The sequence below is a fragment of the Eretmochelys imbricata genome, chromosome 2 (genome assembly GCF_965152235.1).
Source record: "Eretmochelys imbricata isolate rEreImb1 chromosome 2, rEreImb1.hap1, whole genome shotgun sequence".
NCBI lineage: Eukaryota > Metazoa > Chordata > Testudines > Cheloniidae > Eretmochelys > Eretmochelys imbricata.
The window spans coordinates 143,993,989-144,009,966 of NC_135573.1; the positions used below are offsets into that span (position 1 = coordinate 143,993,989).

Consider the following 15,978-nt stretch of genomic DNA (forward strand, 5'->3'; position numbering starts at 1 on the left):
GCCAACAAGAGAGAGCTTGTCTGCCGGCAAAATAAAATCACCTGCAGTGAGCGGTGGTGGCTTTGCCGCCGAGAGAGTGTCTCCCACCGACATAGCGCTTTCCACACCACTGCTTTTTGTTGGTAAAAGTTTTGTCGGTCAGGGTGTGTTTTTTTTCACACCCGGGACCGAAACAAGTTTTACCAACAGAAGTACAGTGTAGACGTAGCCGAAGGTTCCAAAGTGCCCAAGGCCCAGATTTTTAAGGTATTTAGATATTCAAAAGGGATTTAGGTACATAGGAGCCTAAATCCCATTGACTGTCAATGGGATTTTGGTTCCTAAGTGTCTAAATCCCTTTTGAAAATGAGATTAAGTCTCCTAAATAAGGTAGATATATGCTGAACACAGCAATACCAAAATACTTTAAACATCTGGGGTAAATCACTTTTGAAAAAAAATACTCTAAGTAAATAGTACTATTCCCATTTTAGATGGGCAACTGAGGCAGAGAAATTAGAAGACTTTTCCAATTTTAAAGAGGGAATCAGGCATGGGGCCAAGAAAATAAATAGTAGTTCTTGGTTCCCATGCTCTACTCAAGCCACTAGACCACGTGTCCCTCAATTAAACATGATCAGTTGATTCCAATGCTATGCAGCCACAGGATTGGAGGCTCCCCACCCTTTTTAACTAACATTTAGAAATCAGTCAGTGCCCCCCTTGGAATCCCACTGAAATGGAATCATTCGTTTACTTGTGAATTATGTATTTAATAGGTTAGTAATGGACAATTAATACAATTACATGAATTTATCCTATTACAACAGAAGAGAAAAGCACACTCCTGCATTACTGGAAATGGAAAGCAATTTGTCATTTTTGCCTTCCACAGAGAAGTATTTAAAGAACAGAAAGAAAGAAGAAAATAAGAGAAGAGCCAGGATTTGACCTTATTAATTTTAAAGGGTGATCTTGCTCAGTTTGAAATCAATTTTTCTGTTAACTGAATTGGGACCTTAAATAATACATTTAATTTCATATAAATGAGAAATAATTAAACTGTATTAGAAGCCATTTTTATTACATGGTAGAATGCCCCAAGGAACTAGGATCTGCAACAAAATGGTTTAAACATTTCTCATTTTATCAACCATAACTCGTGATCTAAATTAATAGGCACAGATTGTGGTTTCTGCCATGCAGAGGAGGGGGAAGAAAAGGGGAACAGCTGTAGTGTTGAAGGGGTGGGGAGGGTATATAAGTCATTATGCTTCTGAAGGACAGACTGGCAGAATGGCTCAGGGGAGTCAGTGCAAGTATTCTCAGCACTAGCCTTTACTATGTGAGCTTCCCTAGTGCCAGCCACTGGACAACAGCTAACATGCTGTGCCCTAGCCAATGTTCCCTCTATTTTTTTCCATCCATGTGCAAAATGAATTTTGTTATGTGCACCAATATCGAGGTAATGTATGGATGTGCGCCACCAATAGAAACAAAAACTCTAGATATAATATATATATTTTTAAAAAGTTACCATAGGGATAATTACTCCAGCCAGGACAGGTTAGGCATTTTAGAACTCACTACTCAAAGAATTAAATTTAAGCATAAGGGATGAATAAAAACTATGAAATACATAGACCAGTCAAAAATAACAGCACTTTGAAAGAATAAAATCACAGAGAATATATGTGCACTGCAGGAAATATCAAGAAGTAACAACAACAACAATACAAGTATGTGCTGGGAGATCTGTGTGAAAGAGACAGCGTGTGTGTGTATGTGTGAGAGAAAGAGAGAGACACACACAGTGTGTGTGTGTCTGAGACACACGTGTGTGTGACACACAGTGTGTATGTGTGTGTGTCTGTGAGAGACACATTGTGTGTGTGTGAGAGACACACAGTTTGTGTGTGAGACATGCGCTGCCCCTTTAAGCAGATCTGCACTCAGAAGCCTTAAGTCTACTTGTTCAGACACAGCAGCAGCCACCAGCAAGCTCCATCCCCTGTCCCACTCCTGAGACCTGTCATGTCCCTCCCCCACTCTGTGGAGATAGGGTGGGGGAGGGGGACACCTTGCTGTCAGAAACACCCCCTCCGCTCCCTCCAGGAGGCTCCTGGGAGCTGCTGGCCAGGGACTCCAAGGCAGAGGGCAGGAGCAGCATGGCATTGGGGGGAGGGGCACCTGAAGTGCGCAGCACTTGATAAACTGCTGGTAGCCACGCAGCTTACAGGGAACTTAGGTCCTAGCCATACCACCTACCCAGCTGAGTATCTCCCCTCCCTCTTCTTGGTGCTATAGAGTATCACTGGGCATGTTTGCCTGGCTCTGCCTATCATATAAGAAGAGCTAGATCATCATTCTACCTGGAAGGGAGGAGGGGAATGAGGCTCTTTGTATTCTCTTCCTCATTAATGCACTCATATAGGGCAAGACAGAATGTAGCCCCTTATGTTGTTTCTGTGTTCATTAAAATAATTTTAGCTAATATTTTTACCCCGTCTCACTACCAGTCTCTCTGATTTAAATAACACACATTTTTCGTAACATTTTCAAAGACACCTTAGTGACTTAGCTTTCATCCCACTAACTTAGTCACTTTGGCACTTTCAAAAATTTTAACCTTTGTCATTTTAAAACAGATTTTCTTTTTTTTTTAACAAGGAAGAATTTTCAATTAAATGGTGTGTAAATTATGAACATGTTGAGGGGAATGGACAGGTGTCAGAAAAATCAAAGTGAAATTCAAGCACTCTGTACGGCATTTTGCAGACATTCTGCTAACATCATAATCCACTGAACTGATCCCTGGACTGTGCTGAGCAAATATTTTGTTGTTTTTTGCTGACTATACATATTTGAATTATGGATTAGAATTATTTATTTTCCCACTCAGAATGTTTTAAGATTCTCTCAGTACCTTTTACATTCAAAAATTCTCATAACAAACATGTCCAACAGCTGAATTATTGTTGAGAACGTCTCATACGCAGAGGTCAGAATTGATCACCCCCACTATACTGTATGTTTGCTTTGCTTTGAATTTCTGAGTCATTGGAAGGCCATTACTACTATTCACCCGACTGAAATATCTACAGACCACAACTTTAAAATGTCATCCAAGTAGATAATAAAAATAAAAATAGACCTCACTGGGGCAGAAAGAGAAACAAAACATCGTTATGCTTACCATATTGAATATGGCCAGCGTTAATGTTATAGTAGTAGTGGTCAATGTGAGAGTGATTCGTGGCCAGGGACGGTTTGCAATTATTCCAGATGACTTCAAAATCCACAACAGTGAAGCTGAGGCTTTCTTGCTGCATTGCTAAGTATAGAAAATATGAAACACATAACAGCATGAGTATTCTTAATTCCTACGAGTTCCTTTAGGTTATAATTAGAATGATCACAATTCTGAATGGCATTAATATGTAGGTCAATCAGCTGAAAAGAACATTGCACAGAAGTGTTCAACTGTTATCTTGCCACAGTGGTTAATTATCTTTCTTATAAATTAAGAAAATTCTTGACGTAATATCAGTCCAGGGATTCAGATTGCAAACTAGGTAACAGTTTATTAAACACCCACAATACAATATTACTAAATAATAAAGCATAATGAAGAATATAAAATTAACACCAACATCATCATCACTATTATTAAACTTTTTAAAAAAATAACCAATGCCTGAAGGCCTCTGGGCATTTAAAAAAACAACTAAGGGTACTGCACAGTTACCCAGATCTCTTACTCAGGTTTTTGCCCCTACCGTTCACACAGAAAAGCTAAGACCCACGTTTGGAGGTGCTTTAAGCCCAGGCTAGTTTACACAAACAAGGATATAGATTAGAACTCACTCTCATTACTGTAAGGACACACGGAAAAAACACTCCAGTGCTGATAGTCCTCTAATGCCCTTCCTACAACTCCCTCTGCAGGATGGGCAAGTTTCCCCGCAATTGATACAAATGACTGAGAAAGTATCCTATAGCATCTCAGCATAAAGAACCAGGGATATCTGTGTCCCCCACAGGCCCTTCCTTCCTTCCTTCCCTCCCTCCCTCAAGGGCAAATGCGGAAACAGTAAGGACATAGTAATTCAAGTAGGGCTTTGCTGTGGGGATGTTCACATCCAAGTGAGGCTAACATGGGTGCTCAGACACAGGTGCCAATTACCCGGGTTGACTGTGCAGTGTAGCCATAAACTAAGCTCTTCAATGCAGGTTCAGGAATCAGCCCATGCAAATCTGTTTGCAAGACTGAGGCCTTTTAAATGGATATATTTGAAGTAGTCCATAAAAAACATCAGAAAGTGGATCAAACAGAAAGCAACAAAGATCTCCCAACATTCATTCCCCCATATAATGATATAAATATTATGCTGACTTTTTAATATATATTCAAAACATATTTTTAGTCTTTTTAGTTTTAAAGACTTGTTTGCTGGTGCTTGTTAAAGTTAAAGCAATGACATTTTAGGAAACTGAAGTCCTCTCTTCAGCCATTGGCAAAATAAAGAAACATGACAGCTCAGATAATAGTCTCACTTGAGCCGCGAAGTAAATTGGATGTGTATTGCAGATGGTTCTGCAGGTGGACATGCATGCAGAAGGCACAATTTGGCACTAACACTAACATTCCTCAGACACAAGGCAAAAAAATATTATTGCATCTACCTCCACCTATGTCAGTCTGCACCAAATTTTTTTCCTTGTGGCCTCTAATCATGTAGGCACAAAGTCTGGAGGCACAAGATATTCACATAACATAAACAACGTTCTGTGCCCAAAGACTTCATTAACACAGTTACAGTTGCCCAATAGTACATTGTGCCCTTCTAAAATGTCAAATTCAGCTACACTCAAACCTCTGAAAGCTAGGAAATGAAAAGTTAAGGTACACACCAATCCACAACACAACCTTAACTCTGCCCTCTGCTCCAACATGCCAATAATACACATACTATCATTCTACCCTTACAGATAATAGCCCCACATGTTGCCTTCCTTCAATCACAATCAGCCCCATTATTCAGGAAATGGGTGAAAAGCGTGAATCATGATTACATTCCCCCAACTGCTTATTGAGAGTCTTTCATTTTCCCTCTGTTTAGTAATGCTAATGTCCCAGACAATACTTCTGCATAAAATCTGAGTCTGCCTGTGGATTTCAGAGCACTTCAAAAATTATTGTTCTTAAATCAGAAATGTTGGTCTCAGAACAAAGTCACCACAAGAATCACTTGCAGATCACAGGCAGAGAACAAGGAATACATGCAATACACATTCTCTGAAGCTCCTAAGAGCAGGGCTGAAACTCCCAGTTAATCGATATAGCGCAGGTTCAATGGCCACAGTACACCACCTACTGACATCCAATTACTTGGACAATCGAGTCCCAGAATCCCCCTGCCTTACAAAATAGCCTTACTTTTGCTCCACATGCCCTTTTTACTCACATTGGCCTGCCAATTTGTGTTGATCCGCTCTCTCTAGATGGAGAGGGTTATAGAAGTGCAGTACCATAGTTCTGTGCAGTGAATCTGAGCTCTCTTTGTTAAAATCCACTGTCAAACTGAATCAAGCTGAATACATTAATATATCAGGCGTCATATGAACAATCTACAGTCTCTTGTGTACCTGCAGGGCTCTTCATCCCGGGAATAGTACTTGACATTATATATATTTTTAAAAGGCTAATGGACTGAATTTTGTATAATTCCTTTTAAAATTTACTCTTCTGTTTTTCTATTATAACAATAGTGATATTTATTACTACATATACAGACAGCAGATTTATTTTATGAGGAAAAACTCTGGAGACTACATTACATTTAAGGAATCAATACATTGTGTAACAAATAAAAATTATCAATCAGAATTTGTTTTGGAGCTTTCATCAGGTTCCTTTCTTGTTTTTGTTGTTGTTAGTGTCATCTTGATACTGTTGAATCTATGTATACTGTTACCTTTGACCTGAAGAAAAATGTGGACACAGCCACTTTGTGACTTGAGAAACAAAGTTGTAGCTGGTTATTTCCAGTCCCCACACACCTTTTAGGAGCGCACCACAATGTTTCAAACTTTCATTTTGTATAGTACACCAAACCAAGATATTTTTAGAAAACTTCCTTCTAGAAGATAAGCCAATTTAGATCGGAAGATCTATCCGTCCATGGAAGAAAAGAAAACTGTAATCTTGATTTTGGTAAGTGTATCAGTCAGTTCCATTATTCATTTTAAGTTAGAAGAATTCAAAGTGCTGAAACCACTCTCTTTTCTTAAGACTTTCATTTTCCCCTTCCAAGACTGCAGAGGTGGCTAAAAAAAAATGCTGTTTTGTTCTCAAAAAGCTAGGAACAAAAATGCATGGATTATAACATGGGTCTACCGTAGCTCTGCTAATGTAACATAGCTTTACATAAGGAATGTAGCCAAATAGTAAATGTGTAATTTGAACACATTCTTACGTTAGAGTTCTCTGAACTTTGTTTAATATACAATTGTTAGGCTAATTAACAAATGTGTTGCTTCCACTAAGCCACATTGTAGGAGTATGTGCCTAGTCACACAGTTAACAGTGTGCTTCAACAGTGTGCATTCACACTGTGCCCATGTTTGAAATCTTTAGGACTGGTACATGGATTTTGGCTCATACCTTCACAGATTACTGTTCTCTCAACAATGTATCATGATAAGATAGTGTGTTGGGAGACTCAGTGCTTAGCCATTATTCAGGAAAAAAGTTTATCTCTGGCTTTCCGAATTGATTGCTTCTAGAGAGCTGCACAGTCCCTGCTCTTTGGAGCTTAAGAGTAAAGCTTCTGAAAGTAGAGAAGAACTGAGGGATAGTTAAAGAGTGAGTGGTGTTTACACCCTCAGATGACGATTCATTCAGATCTCCTAGAGATCTGTACATGCCCCCTAATTGTCAACTACTGCTTAGAAGTACCACAAACAGTTAGATGGTCCTGAAAACTTAATTCTCTCTATATAGAAGCTGGCTGCTCTTTTGACATTCAGGGTGTGTAATCTTGTTTCCACAGTACAGAAAACACAGGTAGTGATAAAGATAATTTTAATGAAACCAGCTAGTTTCTGACAGAAGTTTTAGGTGATACTGTAGTACTATTTTGTTTTTTTGAAAGATGGTCTAGAGTGAGTTTGCCATAAGATCCTGAAACTTTAAAATCTTCCCAGCTGGAGTGCCAGCCAATGACAGAGAGAGTGCAAAGACAATGAACTAAGAAATGCACAACTTAATATTTATATAGCAAAACTACACATAACAGCACAAAGTAAACCAGACCAATGACTGCAGAAGAACATATAAAAATGTGCAGTACACCGACTTCAGCTCTGGAAAAATACATAGAAAAGTAGTGAAAGGGAATCCATAAAGTTAAAAGTTCATTTCAGTAGGAAATCCAAAAGTTTAGCTGCTAATCCAAACTATTTATTTTCATGAGGAACTACATCAAATTATGCGGTCTTCCAACCCTAAACGGTCCCTCTCTTCTGTGACAAAAACGTTCTGGATTTCCCCCATTTTATATTGTCTACTTGGTGGATACAGTGAACTGGCATCCCCTTCTGACTTCTTTAATGGATGATAACTCTTCTCAATGCTAGAGAAAGCAGTACCGAATGACTTCTGTGACCACCCTGAAACCATGGACTCTGAAGGAATACCATGCAAGTGTCATATGATTAAACCCAACTAATAAAGCTCAAAACTTAAAAATACACCATAAAAAGCTTCACCAACATTTTCGCTGACATCCACATAGTGAAATAATTTGTGCATCTTTGACACATTTTTTGTCAATGTGAAAAATTCTACAAAAAATTCCCTGACCAACTTGAAAGGAAGCAGGTGCTGAGTATGAATTCTGTGACTAATATTTTGCATAGTGCTAGATGAAATTATATCAGAACCTAAGTGAAATAATTTGAGTAGTCTGAATCCTGGCTAAACACTACACAGCCACCACAGTTCAGTACTATTGGAAAATTAGGCAAACGTTTGATTCTGGGAAGCCCAATACAGTGGGATCACTGAATTTCAGGAAAGAGTTGCATTAACAGAAAAATCAGTTACTAACCTTTCGTAACTGTTATTCTTCTAGATGTGTTGCACATATCCATTCCACTCTTCTAGTGTGCACCTCCCACACACAGTCACCATATATTTTTCCCTCCGGGGTACCTGTCAGGGTGGTTCAAGAGCCCTCTGGTGCCGCACACCACTGGCGTCGGTATAAATGCCCCAGCAGACCCAGAGCTTCCTCAGTTCCTTCTTTCTGGAAACTCTGATGTTGAGGATAGGAGGGTGAGTTGTAGAATGGACATGTACAACATATCTTGAACAGTTATGGAAAGTTAGTAAACATTTTTTCTTCTTCGAGCGATTGCACATGTGCAGCCCACTCCAGGTGACTCCCAAGTAGTAATATGGGAGGAGGGATTGGAGCTCATGTACACACAGATGGCTCAAGCAAATTTGGCATCATCTCTAGAATATCGGTTGGGGCATAATGAGAAGTGAAAGTGTGCACCAGGTTGCTGCTTTATAAATGTCCTGAATAGGGATCTGCACTAGGAATGCCATTGAGGATGTTTACGATCTTGTGGACTGAGCTCTTGTCTGGTGGTGAAATGCCTGCCAGATAATAATGAGATGAGATACAGGACGTTATCCAAGATGAACTTCTCTGTGAGGCGAGGTTTCAGAGTAGCAGCCGTGTTAGTCTGTATTCTCAAAAAGAAAAGGAGTACTTGTGGCACCTTAGAGACTAACCAATTTATTTGAGCATAAGCTTTAAGTGAGCTGTAGCTCACGAAAGCTTATGCTCAAATAAATTGGTTAGTCTCTAAGGTGCCACAAGTACTCCGTTTCTTTCTGTGAGGATACTGGAAGAACTTTAATTCTGTCTGCTGTAGTCACAAACATTTGGGTGGACTGCTGAAATGGTTTGAGCCTGTCTATGTACAATGGTAGTGATCGTTTAATGTCCAATGTGTGTAGCCATTGCTCATCCTTATTTGCATGTGGTTCTGGGTAAAAAAGAGATACATAAATTAACCAATTCATATGGAAATTTGAAAGTACTTTAGAGAGAAAACTCAGATGCAGGTATAAGTACAACTTATCTTTAAAGAAGACTGTATCTTGTGGTTCAGATGTGAGGGAACACAGTTCAGAAACCCTTCCAGCAGAAGTTATAGCAATTAGGAAAACCACCTTCCAGGAAAGGTATAGTAAGGAGCATGTTGTGAAAGGCTCAAATGGTGGTCCTATAAGTTTAGACAGACCAAATTCAAGTCCCCAGGGGGAATGGGCTCCCTTAACTGAGGATACAACCTTTCCAGGACTTGAAAGAATCTGACTGTCATGTCATTAGAAAAAATAACAGGTTTCCACACGAGGGTGGAAAGCTGATATTGCTGCTAGGTGAACCTTGATAGAGGAAACTGCTAAGCCTTTCTGTTTCAGGTGCAGCAGATAGTTGAGTATATGCTGTATAGATGAATGCATCAGTGAGACTCCGGCATGATATTATCAGATAGACAACCACTTCCATTTTGACAGGTAGGTGGCCATGGTGGAGGGCTTTCTGCTATATAGTAAGGCCTTGTGAACTTGCTCTGAGCAAGTCTGCTCTCTGGTTTGACCATGGAGCTTCCAGGCCATTAGCTGAAGAGATTGTAGGTTCAGGTGGAGCAGCCAACTGTAGTCTTGGGAGATCAGATCTGGGTGCAATGGGAGTGAGATTGGAGTTGCCATTGAAAGGCCCAGTAGAGAGGAGAACCAGTGTTGGTGGGGCCACACTGGGTCTATTAATATAACTCAAGTGTGGTCCCACTTGATCTTTAGTGGGATTGGGGGAAAAACATAGTGACTTTTTCTGACCAGGGTAGAAGGAAGGCATGTGCAATGGAGCCCAGACTGTGGCCTTGCAGGGAACAGAACTGGTGACTTTTTCTGTTGGTCTATTTGTGGAGTCTCACACTGCAAATGCATATGGGTAAATCTGAGGAAAGGAATCACTTGTGGTGACTCGAAAATGACCTGCTTAAGCAGTCTGCTAGCTTCTTCTGCACTCCAGAAGATAAGAGGCCTCAAGGTTGATTGAATGGGCTATGTAAAATACCCACAGGTGAACTGCTTCCTGACAAAGGAGGGATAAGTGAGCTCCTCCCTGTCCATTGAGGTAAAGCATTGCTGCAGTGTTGTCTGTAAGAACAAATTGGTTTATCCCACTGATATGAGGCAGGAAAGAAAGACAAATCACCCTGAGTTCTCTGACATTGATATGAAGAGTGAGCTCCCTTGAGGACCAAAAACCCTGAGTTTGGGGGAGGGGGAAGGGTGAGCTCCCCACCTGAGAACTGCAGTGTTTGAGACCAGAGTCACTGAGGGTTGAGGGCAGAAGATGGGAAAACCTGCACAAACATTGAGTAGATCCAACCACCAATTCAGTGAAAATAGAACTCACAGTGTCCAGATGAAGACAGCTTGGTGAGTACACTGAGGCCAGCTAAGTCTTGAGAAGTCTGAGGTGCAGCCTCATACGTTCTACTACATTTGTGAATGAGGCCAGTGCCCTAGGAGCTCCATATAGTTTCAGGGTGTTGTGACTGGATGAAATGTGAGGTCCGTCACTAAAGATTGACTAGACCAGAATCTTGATTCTCGGAGGAACACTCTGGCCTGGGTAGACTCCAACACTGCCTCTAACAGCATAATTCTCTGTACTGGGCAAAGAGTAGACTTATCTGCATTGATAAGAAGACCTAGGGTCTTGAAGGTTGACTGAAAGAGCTGAACACTGGATATAACTAGAGCTTTGGACCAACCCTTGACCAGCTAGTCTTCCAGGTGATGACAGACCTGCACTCCTACTCTCCTCAGGAATGCTGCCATCATGGCCATACATTTTGTGTACCTGAGGAGCTCCAGACAGGCTGAATGGAAGCACCATGAACTGGTAATGTGAGTGCTTCACTATGAACCTGAGGAGCTTTCTGTGCCCTTGGTATACTGACACATTAGGTAGGTGTTTCTTAAATCGAGGGCAGCATAGGATCCATGTAGGGAATAATGAATGCCAGGGTGACCATGCAAAACTTAATCTTTTTGAGATAGTTGTTAAGCTGATGCAGGTCTAAGATAGGTCTGAGACATTCCTTTGCTTTTGAGATTAGGAAATGGAAGTAGAAAATCTTCCTTCTTAAATGTGTTGAATCTCCTCTATGTGTCCCAAATGAAGGATCAACTGAACCTCCTGGACCGGAAGTTCTTTGTGAGAGTGGTCCCTGAAGAGGCAGAGGAAGGGAGGGTGGGAAGAAGGGATAGAAATAAACTGGATGATGTATCCCACTTCTAGAGTGCCCAACACCCAAGGGTCCGAGGTGATACAGGACAAAGCCCTGAGGAAATGGGAAAGACAGTTTGCAAACAAAACAAAAACAGGGTCTGGCATCCTGGGAACTGGCATTGCATCCCTGAGCATCACAGAATCATAGAATCATAGAATATCAGGGTTGGAAGGGACCTCAGGAGGTCATCTAGTCCAACCCCCTGCTCAAAGCAGGACCAATCCCCAATCAAATCATCCCAGCCAGGGCTTTGTCAAGCCTGACCTTAAAAACATCAAAGGAAGGAGATTCCACCACCTCCCTAGGGAACTCATTCCCGTGTATCACCACCCTCCTACTGAAAAAGTTTTTCCTAATATCCAACCTAAACCTCCCCCACTGCAACTTGAGACCATTACTCCTCTTTCTGTCATCTGCTACCACTGAGAACAGTCTAGATCCATCCTCTTTGGAACCCCCTTTCAGGTAGTTGAAAGCAGCTATCAAATCCTCCCTCATTCTTCTCTTCCGCAGACTAAACAATCCCAGTTCCCTCAGCCTCTCCTCATAAGTCATGTGTTCCAGTCCCCTAATCATTTTTGTTGCCCTCCACTGGCCCTCTGTATCCTATCCCTACCCTCCAGCGTATCTACCTCTCCTCCCAGTTTAGTGTCATCTGCAAACTTGCTGAGGGTGCAATCCACACCATCCTCCAGATCATTTATGAAGATATTGAACAAAACCGGCTCCAGGACCGACCCTTGGGGCACTCCACTTGATACCAGCTGCCAACTAGACATGGAACCATTGATCACTACCCACTGAGCCAGACAATCTAGCCAGCTTTCTATCCACCTTATAGTCCATTCATCCAGCCCATACTTCTTTAACTTGCTGGCAAGAATACTGTGGGAGATCGTGTCAAAAGCTTTGCTAAAGTCAAGGAACAACACATCCACCACTTTCCCCTCATCCACAGAGCCAGTTATCTCGTCATAGAAGGCAATTAGATTAGTCAGGCATGACTTGCCCTTGGTGAACCCATGCTGACTGTTCCTGATCACTTTCCTCTCCACTAAGTGCTTCAGAATTGATTCCTTTAGGACCTGCTCCAGGATTTTTCCAGGGACTGAGGTGAGGCTGACTGGCCTGTAGTTCCCAGGATACTCCTTCTTCCCTTTTTTAAAGATGGGCACTACATTAGCCTTTTTCCATCACATCAAAATGCCTGCTTAGAACCCTCTAGATGTCTAGGTATGGAAGTCATTGATATACAGGCAGAAGGGGGAAGTGGTCTATGCCTATAACTTCTACTCTTTTTTCTCTGTAGGTCGTGTCAGACCACTAGAGCAGAATTCCAGAGAAGTTGCTGAGGCTGGAAGTGCTTCCTGGTGTGTACAACTTGCAAGACTTAGAAGTTGCCCTTGTGTCCTTTAACCCAGGGAGCTTAGCATCAGTTTGCTCTGAAAAGAGCAAGGAACTCTCAAACAACAGGTCCTGCAATCTGTTGGCCCTCCTGCAGGAGCCCAGAGGACAGCAACCAGGAGTTCCTACACATGGCCACTACCAAAGCCACAGACTTAGCAGCTGAGTCAGCCACATCCAGAGCAGCTTCAAATGAGCCCCTTGCCACCTCTTTTCCCTCATCCACTAGTGAGGAGAACTCCTGTCTAGCATCTTCTGGCAGCATGTTTTTAAATTTCAGCATGGAGTCCCATACATTAAAGTCATACCTGCCTAAAAGTGCATGTTGGTTTGCAACCCAGTAGAATAAACTTTCCTACCAAACAGGCCTAACTTTTTTGAGTCTTTTGATTTTGGGGTTGCATCCTGATGCTCCTGCCTTTCCCTCTCATTGGCAACGGATACTACCAAGGACACTGGATGGGGATGGGAGTAAAGGACACATAACTTTGTGTGGGCACATAATACTTGTGCTCAGCCCTTTCAGAAGAGGGCGGAAGGCATGCAGGGGCCTGCCACAGCCACTTTATTGGGTTCATAATGGCCAAATTGAGAGGTAGGTGGTGAAAGTATTCATTTACTTCCTCTACCTGTATGCCCAGACTTCAGGTAACCCTCTTTAACAATTCTTGATGTGCATTATAGTCATCTCGGGGAGGCGACATACACCCTCCTGTGACTGCCATGTCAGGGGAGGAGGAAGAGGAGGCCAGCATTGGCTGCAGATGCTCTTCCTCTATTTCTTGATCTGCAAGGTCCTGTTGAGCTAGTTCTTGATGCCTGATACTGAGCTTGGTACCAGAGTCAGGAATTGGTGCTGCTCAGTGGGTAGGTGCCACATGTCTTTCTGAGATCAGCGAATAGGAATGCCTGGAATACAATTTGGAAATGGGGTGACAGGCCCATGGATTCCAAAAAGGCCTCTGGACAGGGTCCCCAGTGACCTGGCCATGAATGCACCCAATGAAGTGAGCTGTAGCTCACGAAAGCTTATGCTCAAATAAATTGGTTAGTCTCTAAGGTGCCACAAGTACTCCTTTTCTTTTTGCGAATACAGACTAACACGGCTGCCACTCTGAAACCTGTAATTATGCAAGGCACTGAATTTAGCCGTATGGAGTAGAAATCTAGATTTTCCACTGAATGTATCTGATGAAGTGAGCTGTAGCTCAGGAAAAGTTATGCTCAAATAAGTTTGTTAGTCTCTAAGGTGCCACAAGTACTCCTTTTCTTCTTAATAACATTATTAGCCAAGTTGCTCAGGGATGCAACCCTATGCTCTGGGTGTCCATAAGCCTTTGACTGTCAAATGCTAGGACTTGATGACAGAATAATTGCCCTGTTCTGTTTATTCCCTTTGAAGCATCTGACATTGGCCACTGTTGGAAGACAGGATATTGGCCTAAATGATCTGACACAGTATGGCCATACTTATGTTATGTGCCAATCATGTCACAGCTGAAACACAATGTCACAGGAACTGTCACACATACCCTTGACATGGTAGGTGTGGTTGCAATATCTTGATTGAAGACCTTTTATTTATTGAAAGCAAATGAATCATATTTTGTACAGTTCAGTCACTGTTTTGTTTATCTTGCAGACATCCTAATATTTTATTAAATTGTAAATTACAGAGTTAGACACTGAGTGACCAAAGCAAAAAAAAAATGTACAAGTTATTGATATAGCTATTTTCAGTCGAATTCAAAGAACAGGCCAAAATTCAGTAAAAATCCCAATCTAAGTTTTGTGAAGGGAACTAATGCCCTGATCTTGTAAAGAGAATGCACATTTATTCCAAGCATGTGAGTAGTCTCACTGACTTTAACAGGACTACTCTGGTACTTAAAATTAAGAACATGTGTAAGTCTTTACAGGACTGGGGCCTTATTGACTAAATGACTGCCAAGTGACAGACATTCAGTTATGTAAGTAGGCTACTATTTGTGCAGTCCTTTTTGTTAATACTTGTAAAGAAAACCTTATAATCAAGAATCTGAACTAATCAAAACACTGCATCCTTCTAACAGCCTCAAACTTGCAATACCATTGGCATAATGTGTGTACCACTGCAAAGGTAAAGCTTGAAATCAAGAAAATGGTTTCACTACTTCCTCTGTACTGCTTGGAAGTATATGTTGTCTTTCTACCAGCTTTGTAAGTGATGTATGCACTAACAATGCTATTTATGCTCGTGAATTGCAAATACCTTTAAATAAATTATTTCTGATTACCATGTAAATTCTATGTAAACAGATGTGAAGGTTGTGCATCACTGCTACGGCAGATGACCAAACATTTAAATATGACCTCATACACCTCATTGTAACAGTTCAACCCTAATACAAATTAATAATAATTACATTAATAATTTCTCTTTACAGCTCGAGTACAACAGCATCACTAAAAATAAGAGCAAATATGAGCATAGACATTTCAAAGTTAAGACAATGTCTTTATAGGTATGGAAAAAAATTCCTCATGAAGAGCAATTGTTTACGTTAGGGAAGAGATAACAGAAGGGAGTATGATAAATATATACAAAACAAGGATTGGGAAAGAGAAGGTAGGTTGTTAGAGAGCTTATCCCTTTACCCTCCCATTCCCTTGTCCATCTCACGTGAATAGAAAGCAGCAATACCCAAAATCCAAAGGTGCAAACAATTCAATGTTTATTGGGGTGAACTTCCAGCAAGCAATGATTCCAGTTTCCTTCCTCAGTGTCCCCGTTCCCAGCTCTGACGCCACAGAATCTTGCCTGTGTCCCTGTTTCCATTCCCACCCTTAGCAAAACATGATTCCAATTTCCACCCCCTTACTTCCTGAATGACTGCAGACTATATAGTAAAACTTGCTTAGCTATACCTTAACCAATCATTTTACTGAAATTTAACTAACCAACCCAACATATTGTAACATGATTATCTAACCAATTATATCCCACCACCTTAATTGGTTTACACCCAACAAAATTAATTATACAGCAGACAGAAACAATTAGAGAACCAGACAGAGATTATACAGACAAACAATAGGGAAGTGGGGACTACAGTGATAGAACAACGCAGAAATGAGGATTTCACACCCCAGCTATTGATAAGAGAGTTCTTGCCAGACAGGATGCTATCAAACTAAGTTTTCTTTTAATCTTCTAGGCTCTTC

General features: G+C 41.2%; 1 protein-coding gene across 1 annotated transcript in view; it reads right to left on the bottom strand.

Moving 5' to 3' along the window:
• The window catches only part of ADCY2 (adenylate cyclase 2), a 432,318-nt gene that overhangs the window by 61,520 nt on the left and 354,820 nt on the right, over positions 1–15,978 (bottom strand). The window contains exon 16 of the mRNA XM_077808711.1: positions 3,176–3,313. Within this exon, the coding sequence (XP_077664837.1) occupies positions 3,176–3,313 (138 nt within the window). The remainder of the gene's footprint in view (positions 1–3,175; positions 3,314–15,978) is intronic.